A 19346-nucleotide genomic window follows, 5' to 3' on the forward strand; every position below is an offset into this window, starting at 1 on the left:
CCTGCCTGCCTGCCTGATTGCCCCTAACTGCTTCTGCCTGCCAGCCTGATCACCCCCTAACCACTCCCCTGCCAGCCTGATCGATGCCTAACTGCTCCCCTGCTGGCCTGATTGCCCCTAACTGCCCTCCCCTGCTGGCCTGGTCACCCCTAACTGTCCTCCCTTGCCGGCCTGGTAACCCCTAACTGCCCTCCTTTGCTGACTTGGTTGCCCCTAACTGCCCTCCCTTGCCAGCCTGGTCGCCCCCAACTGCCCTCCCCTGCAGGCCTGGTTCCCCCCAACTGCCCTCCCTTGCAGGCCTGGTTCCCCCCAACTGCCCTCCCCTGCAGGCCTGGTCCCTCCCAACTGCCCTCCCCTGCTGGCCATCTTGTGTCCACATGGGGTGGCCATCTTGTGTGTTGGAGTGATGGTCAATTTGCATAGTACTCTTATTAGATAGGATTATTGTATTGTTTTCCATACTAACAACTATAAACCTACTTTTGCCATATCCTGTATTGAAAAGCAGGAGTTTATACTAATACCTCCAATTCTAGTTCAGAACAAGATTCTTTCTAGCTTTTTCCTTTTCTTTTTAAAAAATCTCTCCAACAATGTGAAATCTGACTCCCATTCTCTACAACAAATTTATTTACTCAATTCCCTTTTATGTAGCCAGTCTCCTGACCCCCCTGGTTACTGCCCCACTCGGATGTCCTCCTTGTGTGGACGTTGAACCCTGTGGGCCACCTGGGTTACTCTGCTTACGTAACCTCCTGCTCTACCTCTGAGCTGCCTTCCCATCCTGTCCACTATCTTTCTCACGTGAGCCTTGGTTGCCACTAGGCTGCAGGAAGGAAAGTCTGGTTTTTATTAGTTGGCCAGATAATTAAAAAACAAAACAAAACCCTTCATAGGTGAATCAGAACTTGATTCTTGTACCAGATCTGAGACTAATGGGGCCAGATAAGGAGATGTTGCAAGTGGTGATCAGAGATGAATATGGTCTGTAACATGGATTTTGGAGAGAACCATAAGATCTTCCTGGGGTAGAAGGAAAGGGGAGATGTACACCTACCTCCCTTGTACACGGTCTTCTGCATGTCCCATCAGGCTAAGTGAAGTGAAGAAGGTAGCACTTTTATCCCTTTGAGTAACTTTTCCATCGAGATGACATTTTTTGTTTTCTCTTAATTTTTACTTCTTGCCACTTTTGACACTCTATAAAAACCCACTCTGACATTAATAATCTTAAGCTGGGGTTCAGAATATAAATTCCCTAGCAAAAAAGGAAGATTAGAAAGAAGAAAACTTATTTTTAAGAGCTGCAATCCTATTGAAAAAAGGAGTGTAGGAATGACATGTGTTGGGTTACAGTTAACCACCAGGCTTTTGCCAATCTTTTCATGTTGTTGGCCCAATCTGATCAGTTCTCATATTTAGGAGAGATGAAGAACCTCTTTCTCTGAAGCATAACCTTTTCCCTTCCTTGAAATCATTCTTCTTTTGGGGGAGATGATGGCAGGAGGTGTATCACTGTGAGGTAATGTCCAGGTGAGGCAGGCAGCTTCTGTGGGGTCAGCATGGACCCCCTTTGCATTTTGTAAGAATTCAGAGAGTGACTGTCTCCCACTTGCTTGGAGAAAGTCTGCTGAAGGACGATTGGTAAATATAGGCAAGGTTTACTCACCATGGTGAGACACGGCTGGAAGTTAGGTGCTAACTACTGGCGGTATCTGGGAAATTTGAGCTTCTTCTCTGTATAGACTTACTGTTCATCAAACTCTTGTGCCTTAGCCATTCATGCCTAGCCAGCATTTTCTCTTTGTCCACATCCTTCTTCCTGGCCTCCTGTTTGTTTTATTTTCATTTCCTAGGTTTTTCTGTTGTTGTTTTCCCACTTTTGTTTCTTTGGCTCATATATTTCTAGTACAGGAACCTGGGGAGTGGATATAGTGGATGGGTGGGTGAGAAGAAATAGAGACAAGGACAGTTTTTAAATGCTGACCTTTAATGTGGTAAAAATTCATATTGACTTCATAGTCTGAGTGAGCATATGTAAATAATTTGTGAAGCATGTGAAAATAAACGCATGGACTTCCAGGATTTTTTTCTACACACTTGGATGTGCCTCTTGGGAAAACCACTTCAGTGAACTGTGGTGGTATGTAAACAGGGGTTGATATTTACCATAACCGTTCGACTCAAGTGTCCTTTTGTTGATGTTGGGCATCACTGGGAAGTTTTCTCCTTCCTGGTTACTTCCTTCAGAGGCACGTAGACTTTAGGTTTTGGTCTTCTTTTGACAGCAGTCCAGGATATCAAATTGCTGCCCTGTTTTCAGTGGGCTCCATGTTTAATTTCTCTGTCTTTTGCTTTCGTCCCAAATTCAGGAATTAGTCTCCTGCACTGTGCTCATATTGATGCTATTCTGCAGATGTGGGCTTTGTCTGCTGTTGATGCTGACATTATTATTTTCTTAAAATGAACTTTATAGATCAGTTCTGTTGTTTCTTTGGAGATGAGCTCTAAGTCTATATATTACTATGCTGTCCTTTTATTCTTTTTGCTTAATATTTTCCATAGACTGTGTGGGCACTCACTAGGTGTTTCTTGACCAGCTAATGCCTCATCCTCCACAGCATCCTGCACACAATTTCCCAGGCTGTGAATAACTGTTTTCACCTTTCATCCCTCCTAAGGTTCTATAGAAGAGAAGCAGCATCTTGTAGTTAAAAACATGGATTTTTGAGTCAGTGTGATTTGGTATAAATTACTTAATCTTTCTAGATCACATTTTAGTTTTAATACCTATTTTAAAAAATTAGATATAATATTGCCTGGGCCGGGTGGTTCAGTTGGTTAGAGTGTTGTGCTGTACACCAAAAGGTTGCGGGTTCAATTTCCGGTCAGGGCACATACCTAGGTTGTGGGTTCGATCCCCAGTTGGGAGGCAACCAGTCGATGTTTCTCTCTCATCCATCTCTCTCTCTCTCTCTCTCTCTCTCTCTCTCTCTCTCTCTCTCTCTCCCTCTCTCTCTCTCTCTCAAACCAATAAAACATATTTCTGGATGAAGATTAAAAATTTTAGATATACTAGCAATATTACCTACTTGAGAGAGTTGCTGTAAGGATTGAATTAAATGCGGTACTATATATGAAACACTTAGCATGGATGTTGGCACTCAGCATTTAGTAATGGTGTCACCCTCCTTTTATTAAAATCTCCTTGATCCTGCATTCTAGCCTTTATTTCCTTGAAACCCTGTTCCTGGCATTTAACCTGTGTCCCTTTCTATCAGGTTTGCAACTGTGCGATATGATCAAGGAGCCAAAAACATTCGGAACCAGTTCATGCACCTGACAAATTACAGTGTGAATAAGAAGAGTGGAGACTATGTCAGGTATTGGCCGCACCGAGCCAGGAGCTGGAGAAGTCAGTCTCAGATGGGGGTGTTGTGGAAGTAAAAGTCAACATGTTGCCCTGGAGGCAAACTTTATGTTTCTGTCCATGTAACATATGCACAGCTGTGAGTCACTTACCGCAGTTTTGAGGCATATCTGCTTTTGCTTCTTCATTGCTTACACAGTTACAGCGTCACCTTCTCTACCAAAATATGCTTTCCCAAGTTTCATCTTCCTCATTCATTGTCTTCCCTCACTTGGCTTAGGGGTGGGAATTTAATGCGTATAGGAAACTTTCTAGAAATCAAGAAATGAGGTCATTTCAGCATTTGATAAAATGTATCAAAAGTTTTAAAAATATTTGTGCCCTTTGACCCAGCAATTCCATTTCTAGGAATTTAACCTTGAGTAACAAAGGATGTGCACACAAGATCAGAGACACAAATGCTCATCAGTGTACATTATCAGGTGGAAACAGCAGGTTATCAGACACTACATGCAATTAATTTCTTTTTTGAACATATAAGATAAGAACATAAGATAGCTGCTTATTTGTGCTGGAGGGGGACAGGAAACTAGAAAGACAGACAGAAAAATGTTAACAATTCTTAACTATAGTAGATGGAATTATAGGTGGGGGATTTCTATTTTTTTCTCAGAGCTTTTATGTACTTCCTACATTTTTCTAAAATAAATACTTGTATGATCAAGAGGGAAAAACTTAGGAATAAATTAAATAAAGAAATGAGGCCATCTCAGAAAAGGATTCAGTGGAAGGGAATACCAGCCCAGCTGTGTGGAAATATTCTTTCTGCTCTGTTTTCTTTCATTCTGATAATTTTGCCAGAAAGTGGAAAAATAAAAAATAAACCCAAATAGTTACTTTCTACTCAGACTAAAAATAGGTGCCTACAAAGTCCAAGGAAAGAAAGAAAGAAAAAGAAAGAGGGAAGGAAAGGGAGGGATCTGGAAGTGATTGAATGGTTGCTGAGCTGTATAGATTGCATTGTGTATCCTGTGAACAGTATTAATTGGTTGAAGAAATCTCCGTCACTTTGAAAGATGAGCAAAGAAGCAACTGGCGGGTCATGGGGCGCTGGTAGGGAGTGAGGGTGCAGTGGCAAAACACACGTTCCAGATGGCAAGACCTTTCCAACAGTCTTGGGAGTCTGCCCGTTTGCATCCTGCTGCTTTCGTGGAGGTATACTGCATCACTTCTGTTGTTGCTCTAGTGCAGTGGTTGGCAAACTGCGGCCCCTTGAGTGTGGCTCTTCCACAAAATACCACGTGCGGGCGCACACGTACAGTACGATTGAAACTTCGTGGCCCATGCGCAGAAGTCGGTATTTTGTGGAAGAGCCACACTCAAGGGGCCAAAGAGCCGCATGTGGCTCACGAGCCGCAGTTTGCCGACCACTGCTCTAGTGCATTCTCCCTTCCCTTCAGTGATAAATGGAAAGGTATATTTAAAAAGCTCTCTCTGCCACCAGAGAGGAGGGAGCTTGCTTCAGATGCTAAAGCAATTCTGTGCTTGGTTAGCTCATTAAAATACTCCACTATGTCTCTCACTAACCCACCCAGGCTCAATTTTGGTCTGAAAATGGCATCAGAGGTTGTTTTGTGGGCTCGTGACATTTACCTCAAAGGCTAGATTTTCACTCCAAACATTTCAATCTATTAATGCATTGGAATCATTCATAAACTTGTTTATATTCTTTCACACATTTCTTTCATGATGCATAATTGTTTGATTGAGGAAGACTTGACTGCTTTCTCCCCTACACCCCTCATAAGGCAAGCTACATGCATTTTCATTTCAATGGAAGAAATTAGTGTAAAGGGATATATGACAAAAAGGTTTAAGGAAAAGTGATGAGGTGGAAGTTGGCAAAAACTATTTGTAAAATAATATGTTTCTACAGCCAGGCCTAGTTGCATATGTGACCTTGATCTATTAATTTATTTTAGTTGTGATGATCCAGAAGTGGAGGATTATGGGAACAAATGGAGCATGAGCGCTATGCTTAGGTATCTGAAACAAGAAGGCAGAGATACAACTGGTGAGTACCAGGCCGTTTTTCTTTTTGACTTCCCTTCTCTGTATAACTTTACCGTTGTTTCATCAGCAGTTAGTCTTTAATTTCAATACTGTTGCTGAGACATTGATGGGATCACCGTTTTTGGTCTCAGTTTTTCCTGTCCTTTATGAGATGGAGAAAAGGCTTTCCGTGATCCCGGAATCTCTTTTCTTGCTTCTGGTTTGAAAAGCACAACTTTCTCCTTTAATATTCAGTGAACTGATCCTTGTGAATGTTGAACTGCTAACGAAAATATACTTTCAGTTTTTATTTTTAATTTTAAAATATATTTATTGATCTTAGAGGAGGGGAGAGAGAGAAACATCAATGATGAGGGAATCATTGATCGGCTGCCTCCTGCACACCGCCCCCCACTGGGGATTGATACTGCAACCCGGGCATGTGCCTGCACTGGGAATCAAACCCTGACCTCCTGGTTCATGTGTCTGTGCTCAACCACTGAGCCACGCCAGTGGGGCTACTTGCTGTCTGCTTTTTAAATAACAAATTTTCTCCATATTGGCCTTGAATTCAAAATTTTCTAAGTTAATCTCTCTTATACATGTTGCTAAATTGGAGAATGGACTATGTGAAGTTTGAGTGTGGGGCTTGGAATCAAAATGGACACCATTGCTGAGCCTTGAGCAGAATGGGAACTGTGCCACAAGGCCTATCTCAGTCCACACAGGGAAGGTGATAGAGGAGTGAGAAGGGGAGGAAGGCTCCTTCTCCATTCTGTGTCTGTCTGTGGTCATAGGCAGCCACCTTTTTGACTGTGTTCCTCTATTCACAGATATGCCTTCTTCTGGAGCATCTGTTCACAAGATTGCCATACAGAGACTTTTTTTGAATGAGCACACATGCTTTTATATTAGACTAGAGGCACGGTGCATGGCATTCATGCACAGGTGGGGGGCGTGGCCTGCGGGAATCAGCCCATCGTGGGAGCACCGCTCACCCCGGTCAGCTGAGCGACTGTGGACTGCCCTCTGAGTGGCTGCTCCCATTGTGGGAGCGCACTGACCACCAGGGGGCAGCTCTTGTGTTGAGTATATGCCCCCTGGTGGTCAGTGCGAGTCATAGCGACTGGTCAAGCGGTCGTTCTGGTTGTTCCACTGTTTGGTCGCTGAGCTTTTATTATATAGGATTGTGTTCTGGAATTGATTCTTTCTAATCCATGCATTGTGGTGTCCCTCCTCCTCCTCCTCCTCCTTTTTTTTTTTGTAGCGTTGATGGCCCATGTAGAAGACCTGATCATTAAGACTATAATCTCTGCTGAGCTAGCTATTGCTACAGCCTGTAAAACCTTTGTTCCTCATCGCAGCAGTTGTTTTGGTAAGGAGACTCAAGAAGCTTAAAGTGTTTTATGAAAAGGGGCTTGGGAAGTTGGGCTGGGATCCTGGGGTAGAGAGTGATTCTGCAGGAGTAAGGTATGTGGTGGATTTTTATACCTTTCTAAGTTCACGTGAAGATCCTACTAAGAGGCCAGTGGTGAGCTTAGTTGGAGGTCCCCTGAGAATGAACTAGCTTTCTGTGTGGGAAGCAGGGATTGGAACTAAAGTATGAGCCTCTTTGTCAGAGTGCAATCAGAAAAAGTCTGCAACGGACTGTACAGGAATCCAGCTCTAACAAATATATTCCAGAGCTCTTTGGCAGCCAGACTGGGAGCTGTTCCAAGAAGCTCTGGCTGGTACCAGTGTGTGCTTTCTCCTATTTTCCAATGACTCCTCCTTTTTGTTTTAGTCTTCTCTCTAGCGGGTTCCTCCCCTACCCCTCTCCTTCTTTACTCTCTTCCTCTTTCTCCTCTCCTCCTCTTCTCTGCCATGTCTAACTCCCTGATTGCACAGAGAAGGAGAGAGACACAATTACTGGGTCAGGAAGCCTGTTGCCGACTGACCCACTAGTGGTGCTGTAGCATTTGTTTTCTGCGTGGATGTGAACTCGTAGTGATTCCCAGTAAAGTCACATAGGCTTTCAGCAGGTGTTGGGCTTTGTTAGTAAAACGCACTAGGCCAGCCGTGGGCAAACTACGGCCCGCGGGCCGGATCCGGCCCGTTTGAAATGAATAAAACTAAAAAAAAAAAAAAGACCGTACCCTTTTATGTAATGATGTTTACTTTGAATTTATATTAGTTCACACAAACACTCCATCCATGCTTTTGTTCCGGCCCTCCGGTCCAGTTTAAGAACCCATTGTGGCCCTCGAGTCAAAAAGTTTGCCCACCCCTGCACTAGGCTCATAGATGGGGGATAATGAAAGCAATGCAGTGGTAAGTCATGGCTTGCATAGGAGGCAGGGTAACAGAAAAGCAAAGACCTTCAGGTGTAGAGCCTGAGAGACGTAGGCTGAGACCCATTTACCCCCCTTACTAATGTTCTGATTTTCAGCAAATTGCACCAATTCTGGTTCCTCAACTAGGAAACGGCAGTGATGATGCACTGCCTCCCCAGAGTACCGGGAAGAGCAAGTGAGACGGTGCATGCGCAGCACGTGGCACATGCCTGGCCTTTAATGTGACTCAATAAACAGTTTTTTGTTATATTTATAACTAGCCATTATAAGTCTTGATCTCTTTAATGCATTATCATAATAACCTGTACTTTAGGGGCACTGAACAAAGGGAAGTGTTGAGACTGAATAGAAGATGGTAGATAAGCCAAGACCTAAAATTATATAGGAAAAGAAGAGGTTGTGATATCTTTTTATTTTATTTATTTACTTTTAAACCTTTTTTTTTATTGATTTCAAAGAGAGGACAGGAGAAGGAGGGAGAGATAGAAACATCAGTGATGAGAGAATCATTGATCGGCTGCCTCCTGCATGCCCCTACTGGGGAAGGAGCCCGCAACCCAGGCATGTGCCCTGACTGGTAATTGAACCCTGAGCTTCTGGTTCATAGGTCGACACTCAACCATTGAGCCAAGCCGGCTGGGCTGAGTGCAAATATGTTCATGTCTTCTAAAACCCATAAATGGCTCCTTACGTTTCAGTTGTCAACACAGACTTGATATAACTTCAAGCTTCTAAGGATCTGACCCCAGCTGGCTTTTCTAGAATTCTGTTTCCCTTCTTATACCGCGTAATGTGACTGTACCACTGAGCACTCCGTGCCTTGTGTCTCTGTGTAAGGTCTGCTCTCCAGCTCGGAAATTCTCCCATCTGCCTTGCACATTCCTCTTTATGTCCTAAGACTCACCTCGACCTTGCTCTTTTAGAAATCCTAGTCTAACAAAGTGCCCTGTGTGTCTCCTCTTTCATGTTCTGTACGTGTTCCATTATATTTCTTTCCTATTGTATTGTGGTGTTTTATTCACACGTACACCTCTCCGGTAGTCTCTGAGCTTGCCTTTGTGAATTCTTAGTAGTCACTGTTTCCCTGCCCCTCTCACCCTCTTTCTGCCAAACCAAACCTCTCACCATCTCCCTGGACCTCCAGGTCCTTTGCTAACCCTTTGCCTTTGCACCTGCTTTATCCTGTGTCTGAAATACCTAGCAGATTATGACATCTTTCAAGACGAAGTCAAGTATCACTTCTTTGGAGAAGTTTTTCCTGAGTCTTCAGTCGAAGTTAACCTCCCCAGCCCCAGCACTGTTCATAGTCTGCAGTGGTTCCTGCATGTTGCCCGGTACCCAGTCATGTGTCTGTCCCCCCACTGGACCAGAAGCTCTTTGAGGACAGCAACAGTGTCTCCCTCGTTTCTGCCCCTCCCATGCATAGCAGCATTTTGTGTTAGAGGATGTTTAAGAAATATTTGTTGAGTGACTGATTGGTACTTGTTTTCATTGCCTTTTGGTGGCCTGACAGTAGGCTTCATAATAAATCTGATTTGGTAAGGGCTTAGAGCTCTTAGAATTACTGTAAACTGTTTGAGGAGAGGGTGTGGGGACTGTAACTCCAACTTCAAAAACCTTACTAGATGAAAAAAATAAAGGTTTCTTTTCTACATCTGCTTGGCTGTTATGTGAGGGTAAATTTCTTGGTGTAAAAAAATCTTTGTTCTAGAATCATCACAAGCTTTTCTGAATGTTTCCTTTTCTATTTTGTTTTATTGCTTGATTGTCTTTTGGAAGCTTAAGACTTTTCTTATACTTAATGGCAATCGAAGTTCTGATGTGAAGTAAGCAGCGACTTTCTCTGATTCGGTGAATACCCCCGAGGTCTGTGTCCTCACCCATGGTCTCCTTCCCCCTCCCTACTTGTGTTCAGTTTTAATAAACTGAGTGCATCTGGAGTTTTTTAAGTTATTGACTGTGTTCTTGGCTTTTGTGGTTGTAATTCCACTTCCTGTCAGCCCTGGGATTCTGTGTGCTTCGTTAACCTCCCCCCATCAGACATGATTTTGTAAACGTGTGTATATTTGTGTGGATCTCTTTGCCTCCCACTGATTCCTAACCTCCCATGGGCTTTAAGTTACAAGGAATAAGCTGTTTTGTTTGTTTTTTCCTTTTTTTTAAAATTTGTTTTAAAGTAAACAGGAATTGAGAGTTTCCCAGAAGAATTTGGCTTGAACAGAGCATTGGTGCTTTTAGAGGAAGCCAATAGTCCAGTGATGGGGTTCACTATATTTTTTTTTTGGTTGCTGTTTCTGCCTTTCCACATTATGAATCCTTGCCAGGAGCATTCCATTGCTATCTAAGTGTTTCTGTCCTATCATTTCTCTCTCATTCACCCTACCGTCTGATGCCCAACTGTGCTTCCAGGTACCTTCAGTATTCCCATTCATTTATTTACGTAGGCATAGAACTTTTTTTCCCTTTCACTTTATGCTATGTGCAGGGCATAGATAAGAGTCTGTTCCTTTCAAACCAAATTGTACATGGCATGTAACATACATATATATATTAGAGGCCCAGTGCACGAATTCGTGCACCAGTGGGGTCCCTTGGCCTGGCCTGTGGGATCAGGCCAAAACCAGCTCTCCAACATCCCCCGAGGGGTCCCAGATTGTGAGAGGGTGCAGGCCAGGCGGAGGGACCCCACCAGTGCACGATCGGGGCCGGGGAGAGACGGAGGTTGGCCAGCTGGGGAGGGACCGTGGGAGGGCCGCAGGGTGTGTCTGGCCCATCTCGCTCAGTCCCGATTGGCTGGACCCCAGCAGCAAGCTCACCTACCAGTCAGAGTGTCTTCCCCCTGGTGGTCAGTGCACGTCATAGCGACTGGTCGACCAGTCGACTCTCTGCCCCGTGGTGGTCAGTGTATGTCATAGTGAGCGGTTGAGTGGCCTTAACATACCATAAGCATATTACGCTTTGATTGGTTGAACAGCCAACTGGACAACCGGACACTTAGCATATGAGGCTTTTATTATATAGGGGAGATATATATATGTATATGTATATATATGTATATTTGTGTGTGTGTGTGTGTGTATGTATATGTATGTATATATATACATACACACACAGTGAGTGGCCAGATTATTATGACCACCCCGTCAGTACTTCGTTGGGCCACCTTTTGCCTTCAATCCTGCGGCGATTCTTCTTGGCATTGACTCCACGAGATGTTGAAAGGTGATGCACGGAATCTGACACCATGCCTGATGAATAGCACTGTCCAGTTCTGTGAGATTTGATGGTTGTGGAATCAGCTGCTTGATGGCTCTTTCAACTTCATCCCACAAATGCTCAATTGGATTGAGATCTGGTGATTGTGGGGGCCACCTAAGCAAGATAAAGTCTCCCTCATGTTCTTGAAACCTTTCCTGCACAATACGAGCACTGTGGCATGGCGCATTGTCTTGTTGGAAGAAGTCATCTCCATTGGATACGCCATTAACATGATAGGATGAACCTGATCAGCAATGATACTTAGGTATGTTGTGCTATTCAGACATTGTTCCACATGAATTAAAGGGCCCAAATCATGCCAGGAAAACATGCCCCAAACCATAACACTGCCCCCACCAGCTTGAAGGGTTGTACTCATGCATGTGGGGTGCATGCTTTCATGCTGTTTCCGCCAAATTCTCACTCTGCCATCTGCATGATGCAACTGGAAACGTGATTCATCGGACCACATGACTTTTTTCCAATGCTCGACTGTCCAATCCTTGTGTTCCTGTGCGAATTGGAGACGTTTTATCTTGGTAACTGCAGACAGCAAAGGTGTTCTAACAGGCCTTCGGCTTCCATATCCCATACGATGCAGTGTACGGCTAATTTGCCTACAAGCGTCAGGTGGTCATAATAATGTGGCCACTCAGCCCACGTTCGAAGGCTGTTAAATCGCGTTGTTTACCCATATCTTCAGAAAAAAATCACTTCTGTCGTGGTAAACAACCTGCTTTCCTATTTATAATGGTCTGGCCCTCTAGCAACTTCAGCATGAAATTATAGCTAATTTGCCTACAAACGTCAGTTGGTCATAATAATCTGGCCACTCAGTGTATATATACACATATATATACATATATATATGTGTGTGTGTGTGTGTGTGTATACATATATATTTGCATTGTATTATTTGTATGTAAATGTAGACTTAGGAACTTTCACAAACCACCCAGAACTTAGCCATTTAGTGTTTTTTCATAGATGTGTACATCTGGAAAGGACCTCAGAGAACAATTAGAAAAGAAATTGAGATCCTGAGAAATTAAGACTCTTACTTCAGGTTCTAGAGCTAGTGAGTGAGAGAACTCAAATGAGAGAGACTCAGCTTAGAGAAAAGGGGTCAGAAGATGGGTTTTGGCAATTAAGTCATCTTGATTATAAGACTTGGATTTATAGACTTTTTTGTTGTTGTTAATCCTCACACAAGGATAGTTTTCCATTAATTTTTTAGAGAGAGTGGAAGGGAGGGGAAGAGACACAGAGCGAGAGAAACATAGATGTGAGAGACACATCAATTGGTTGGCCCCCGTAGACACCCCAACCCGGGCCAGGGATCGAGCCTACAGCCGAGGTATGTGCCCTTGACCAGAATTGAACCTGTGACCCTTCAGTCTGTGAGCCAATGCTCTATCCACTGAGCCATATGGGCTAGGGCGGTTTATAGAACTCTCCTAGTAAAACAGATTTTTGACAATCTAATTTTTATTGCCTTCAAGATTGTGAAAATGTGGTACCATGTGAAATATGTGCTTAAACAGCAACCCTTTAAATATGCTTAGGAAATTGGCACCATGAGATGACTGGCTATGAGAACAGCTTTTTTGACCAGTTGGAGAAAAGCAGCCAAAAACAACAGGATGTTAGCTGCTCTTTAAAGATGCTGTTGCTGACACTGATTTTATCTGTGTGTGAAGATGGCTGAAGTGACAGGCTATGACCCTGTTCCTCTCGAGCCTGGGATCATATGAACCCGCTGTCATGCCACTTGTGAAATTGATGAGACTGGCTTTGTTTAGGTCAGAGACTAGTGGTATCTTTGCTCTGGACAAATCAGGCTCAGGAAACCTCTCTTTGTTGGATGAATGCTGGTTTGACCTTTCATTGCTATTGTTCTAGACCAGTGGTTCTCAACCTTCTGGCCCTTCAAATACAGTTCCTCATGTTGTGACCCAACCATGAAATTATTTTCGTTGCTACTTCATAACTGTAATGTTGCTACTGTTATGAATCGTAATGTAAATATCTGATACGCAGGATGGTCTTAGGCGACCCCTGTGAAAGGGTCGTTTGACCGCCAAAGGGGTCTCGACCCACAGGTTGAGAACCACTGTTCTAGACCATTTCACAGAGTTAGCTGACATTCTTAAACGGAGAAGGCCCATAAATATTTGTTAAAGGAATGGAAGCAGGCAATATACATTCTCCAACAATGTGAACTACTTGATCAATAGCAACAAAAAATAATGAAAGTCATCAAACAGTTCACTTTTTGAGACAGTCTTCTTGTCTGGTTCATCCCGTGCTCTATTTAGATGGGAAGAGAAGTTTATTGTAGAGGGGACTTAATAGAAATTACCTACTATTTGTAAGTACTCTTCATTGGTTATATTCTTTAGTCCTCTTAACTATTACTCATGTTAATAGACAAGGAAAGAAGATTCAGAGAGGTTAAATAATCTGTCCTAGGGCCTATATGGCAAAGCCAAATTTGAGAGGCAGGTCTCTGGCTCTTTCTCCACCCACATAAAGACAAGTTCTGATGTGTCCGGCCACTTCTGGCATGCCTCGTATGCTGGATTCTCCTGCTCTCCTGTAACTAAATCTCAGGAGAAACCATAGCATCCTTTCTAGTAGATCAGGCCTGAGAAAGGGCACTCTTTCTGCTCTAACCAGCAGTACCAAGTCCTAGCTATTCCTTCCAAACCTACCTTTACATATGGTAGCCAGATACCATATTGATTTATTGGACTAGTTAACAAATTGGCTCTGGGTTTTTTCTTTTATTTAGTTCATTTTCCTGTGGACCTTGACCTGCTTTTTTCCAAATTCTCCTTCTGGACCCCAGATAAAGACTTCCTCCTTGGGTTTTCAAATCAAAACCAAAGCCAAGGTGAAAAGAATTTCCTTTCTACAATAGCATTTGACTGACAGCGAGTCCTGGACAGTGTCAGCACTCTCCACTGCCTCAGGGATTATAGCTTCAGCTGGGACTTTATTTCTGGGGAGGGTTAGTAGATTGATTCCAAAATTAGTGGTGTGACATGTTTAGTAATCTTTTAGGCTTTGAATGTCTTATTATTCTCTCTATGAAATATTTTTTTACCTTCCCTCCCTAGGCCAACTTTTATCAAGTTTTCCCTTAATATGTCAAAATCCTAATAAGAATTTCTCTTATTTTCTTTATGGTTGGTGGTTTTATTATGAATATTTTGTCCTGTGATTAGGGTTATTTGGGGGGAGTACCTGCAAATTCTTTTGTCTTTTTCAAAAATTGTACAATTTTTCACTTAAAATTTCTTTCTTTTCCCTTCTATTTTCTTTTCTCCCCCCACCTCAGTATTTCTTGATTGCTTTCTATGTTCTTTTTATGATGTAGGCTGCTGGATACATAACAATGAATAAGACATGGGCCCTGCCCTTGAGTGGTGGGGAGGAGCAGGCATGAAATGATAAATGACAGTACAAGTAGTGGGGTGACTCAAGTGCTCTTGGGATACACAAGACTTACCAGCTGTGCCTAGAGGAGCCAGGGAAAGTCATTCCTTGCAGAGGGAATATGACATGCAGAACAGTGTCATGAAACAATGTGACATTTTGAAGTAAGTTCATTGTGACTAGATGTGGCCTGCCTAGGATGGGGTGGCCGGAGATAAAGTTATGGAAATAGGTTGGGGCCCAGCTGTAAAGGCCTGACATGCTTAAGTTCATCTGGTAGACAGCAGCCAGCCATTGGAGGTTTGTGAGCAGGGGAGCAATAGGATCATTATTATTTTCTTTAACTTTAATCATGATTTGACCCAAAGCTTGGTATGATATAATTACAACACAGGGAAGACTGTTCAACATTACTGGAAGTGACTAGTTTAAAATCTTTCGGAAACCAACCTGACATCAGTGTGTATTGCTGACAATCATTGTCTTTATCTATTAGATTTATGTCTTAGAAAGGTAATTCTGATACCATGTAGAGAATGGACTGCAGTGGGGAGAGACTCGTGCTAGGGAAATCATTTCATAGGTAAGAGGTACGCAGTGGTAATATACGTATACTTACCATGTGACCCAAGAAACATGAAACCATATTTTCACATAAATACCTGTACAAGAATGTTTATAGTAGCTTTATTCATAATCACCGAAGATTGGAAGCAACACAAATGTCCATCATCTGTTGAATGGATAAATAAATTGTGGTATGTCCATAAAATGGAATACTACTCAATAATAAAAGGAATGAACTATATGATTGATACATATAATAACATAGATAGCTCTCAAAAGCATATGTGAAGTGAAAGAAAATAATTCTCAAAAGGTTAAATACAGTATGATTCCATTTATTTGACTTTGGGAAAAGGCAAAAATCAGATAAGTGGTTGCTGGTGGATAGGGAATGAGAATTAACTGCAACGGGGCAGAAGGTCACATTTGTGATAGAAATATTCTATATCTTGATTGTGGTGGCAGCTAAACAACTGTATACATTTGTCAAAACTCATCAAACTACATTTTAAGTGTGAATTTCATTGTATGTAAACATGCCTCAATAAGCCTATCTTAAAATAAGAAACAATGGTAGATGGATGAACCTCACAAACATGCTAAATGAAAGAAGCCAGACTCAAAAGAGTACTAGTATATACTCATGCTTCCATTTATATGAAATTTTAGAATAAGCCCTAACCAGTTTGGCTCAGTGGATAGAGCGTCGGCCTGCAGACTGAAGGGTCCCAGGTTCAATTCTGGTCAAGGGCATGTACCTTGGTTGCAGGCACACCCCCAGTAGGGGGTGTTCAGGAGGCAGCTGATCGATGTTTCTCTCCCATCGATGTTTCTAACTCTCTATCCCTCTCCCTTCCTCTCTGTAAAAAATCAATAAAATATATTTTAAAAAAGAAATTTTAGAATAAGCGAGACTAATCTATAGTGAAATAAGAATAGTGATTGGGGGCCCTGGCCGGTGTGGCTCAGATGGTTGGAACATTGTCCCATATACCAAAAGGTCCTGGGTTCGATTCCCAGTCAGGGCACATAGCTAGCTGGGTTGCAGGTTTGGTCCCCAGTTGGGGTGCATCTGAGAAGCAACCTATCCATGTTTTTCTCACACATCAATGTTTTTTTCTCTCCCTCCTCTCTCCCTCTCCTTTCCTATCTCTAAAACTAGTAAACATATCCTTGGGGGAGGACTTAAAAAATAAAATTAAAAGAATAGTGATTGGGGGTGTGACAGAGAAAGCAGGGTGTTTACCAGGAAGGAACATGAGGGACCTTTCTGGGGTGATGGAAATGTTCTGTGTGGATGGATATGAGTGTATCCAATCATCAAGACTCATATTAAATTGTATACTTAAGGTCTGTCCATCTCATTTTATGTAAATTATACCTTAAGAGAAAACATAGAAGGCTGGATTAAAGAGAAATAAAGAGAGATCTGGTAATATGTTGGATTTGGAGACTGATGGGTGGGGTTACCATTTTTCAAGATGAAGAATAATAGGAAGCCAAACAGGTTTTGGGGAAAGATAATGAATTATGTTTTGCCAAGTGTTGAGTATCTGTGGGATGTCCTAGTGAAGTTGTCTAGAAGGCAGTTGGAATTATGGATTTGGTGTCCTGGAGACACTTGACTAAAGATGTAGATTTGAATGTCATCATCATTATATTAATTGCAGCCATGAGAATACATGTGATCAATCACCCAAGAAGAGAAGTAGAATTGAGAAGGAAAGAGCCCTGAGCAAACCTACCAGTGATTAGCTGGGCAGAAGAGAAGGAATGAGAGAAGGAGAGGAAGGAGGAGGAGAATCAGCAGAGAGCAGTGTCCTGGAACCAAGGGAGAAGGAAGTTCCAATAAGTAAGGGATGGTCAACAGCTTCAGATGCTTGGGCTTAGCAGTAAGGCGATCTTTGGTGATCATAGTGAGAACAGTAGAGAGAGGGAGCAGAGCACATTCTTATGGGTTGGGGAGTGAATAGGCATGAAGAAAATTAAGGCAGCTGCATTACAGAAATAGGGAGGTAAGGATGCTAATGTAAAGTAAGAAGTGGAGCCAAGCTTTTCTTACCATTCACTAGTATAATTTTCAAGTTTGTTTTGATTTGGCTGGAGGCTAAGGAAATATTTCTCACCAAGGAAAAAGTTCCTATGGAAATGTTAAGGTGGTAGCAACAGTCTTTCAAAACTACTTGCTCTCCTGTCATGATGAAGGCAACACAGAGGAACAAAGAAAGTAGCTCAGAACTGGGAAAGCCCAGCTTGCCTGCACCCCTCAATGACAGGAACACTGGGAGATGTCATCCTGGAATCTGAAGTTTTGAAATTCTAGACACTGCAGCTAAAACACACAACATTGAAAGGTGAGGAAGTTTAATATTCTCAGTACAACCTGCTTCTTACCTTTTAAAACCTTTAATGTCCACGGAAAAGACCAATCATAAGTTAAAAGGGCTATCAAGACTCTAGTAGCCTGTAAAGGACCCAAATTATTATTTTTAAGCTGAGCCGATGATTTTAAGAGATAAGCCTGATACAAATGCTGTCTTTTCACCCCATTTCTTTCCCCCAGTTCCAGCTTCTTAGATGAGCTGGGCTTTGCACCATGTTGTAATGCTATCAGGGACTTATCCCACTCTTTTTAAAAAATATGTTTTTATTGATTTCAGAGAGAGAGGAAGAGAAAGGGATAGAGAGATATAAACATCAGTCAGCTGCCTCCTGCTGCTCCCTGCTGGGGATCAAGCCCCCAACCCTGGGGAATGTGCCCTGATGGGGAATTGAACCATGACCACCTGGTTCACAGGTCAATGCTCAACCACTGAGCCACACCGATTGGCTAACTTATCCCACTCTTAAATGATAGCAGATCCAACCTGGGCATGAATAAGATGTAGTTAGATTCAAAGCTGATTATGAGATTGTTATGAGATTGATGGATTTTATTCACCCGAGTAAAAATTAAGTTATCACCATAAAGGATATTTTCTTCCTTTGGGTTATATTTTTTCCTTTCCAGAATGTTGGTTCTCAGCCTTTCAACTGAGATTCTTGGAATTTGCCTCTTAATTTGGAATATAATTAAGTGAAGTGTTGGCTATTTAATGTGAGGTGTTGAAATAGTGGATCTCTATTCTGATTTCAATTTGTATTCATTTGTGATTGATTCTGCAAATCTGATCAATATGTGGATCAATCATTATTCTCATCCTGTTCCTCATACTGTTATTATTGATAATATTACTACTTTATGAAACAGTTGAATCCTGTGCTTCAGCTTTTAAAATCTGAAGAGAATGTTATTTTTCTTGAATCAGACTCACATTTTATTCTCTCTTGCTTTTATGATACTAAAATGGACTTGTAGATTTTGCAGTTAGGTTTTTTCTTTTATTATTTATTATTTTTTTAAATTCTTCATTGTTAAAAGTATTACATGCATCTCCTTTTCCCCCATTGATCTCTCCCCAGCCGTCCCCACCCACCAGCACATGCCCTCCCTCCCCCCTCCCCCAGTCTGTGTCCATTGGTTATGCTCATATGCATGCATACAAGTCCTTTGGTTGATCTCTTACCCCCTCACCTCCCCGCCTTCCCTCATAGGTTGGACAGTCTGTTTGATGCTTCAGTGACTCTGATTCTATTTTTGCTCATCAGTTTATGTTGTTCATTATAATCCACATATGAGTGATATCATGTGATACTTATCTTTCTCTGACTGACTTATTTCACTTAGCATAATGCTCTCCAGTTCCATCCATGCTGTTGCAAATGGTAAGAATTCCTTCTTTTTTATAGCAGCGTAGTATTCCACTGTGTAGAGGTACCACAATTTTCTAATCCACTTATCTGCTGATGGGCACTTAGGCTGTTTCCAAATCTTAGCTATTGTAAATTGTGCTGCTATGAATATAGAGGTGCATATATCCTTTCCGATTGGTGTTTCTGGTTTCTTGGGCTATAGTCCTAGAAGCGGGATTACTGGGTCAAATGGAAGTTCCATTTTTAGTTTTTTGAGGAAATGCCATACTGTTTTCCACAGTGGCTACACCAGTTTGCATTCTCACCAGCAGTGTACAAGGGTTTCTTTTTCTCTGCATCCTCTCCAGCACTTGTCGTTTGTTGATTAGTTGATGATGGCCATTCTGACAGGTGTGAGATGGTACCTCATTGTCGTTTTGATTTGCATCTCTCGGATGATTAGTGACTTTGAGCATGTTTTCATATGTCTCTTGGCTTTCTGAATGTCCTCTTTCGAAAAGTGTCTATTTAGGTCCTTTGCCCATTTTTTTTATTGGATTGTTTATCTTCCTTTTGTTAAGCTGTATGAGTTC

At 42.2% G+C, this 19346-nt stretch overlaps 1 protein-coding gene across 1 annotated transcript in view; it reads left to right on the forward strand.

Moving 5' to 3' along the window:
- The window catches only part of TTLL5 (tubulin tyrosine ligase-like family member 5), a 235864-nt gene that overhangs the window by 47769 nt on the left and 168749 nt on the right, over positions 1-19346 (forward strand). The window contains exons 10-12 of the mRNA XM_014531193.1: positions 3282-3383; positions 5353-5444; positions 6690-6797. Of these exons, the coding sequence (XP_014386679.1) occupies positions 3282-3383; positions 5353-5444; positions 6690-6797 (302 nt within the window). The remainder of the gene's footprint in view (positions 1-3281; positions 3384-5352; positions 5445-6689; positions 6798-19346) is intronic.

This window comes from Myotis brandtii, unplaced genomic scaffold (assembly GCF_000412655.1).
Source record: "Myotis brandtii unplaced genomic scaffold, ASM41265v1 scaffold793, whole genome shotgun sequence".
In the NCBI taxonomy this organism is placed as follows: Eukaryota; Metazoa; Chordata; class Mammalia; order Chiroptera; family Vespertilionidae; genus Myotis; species Myotis brandtii.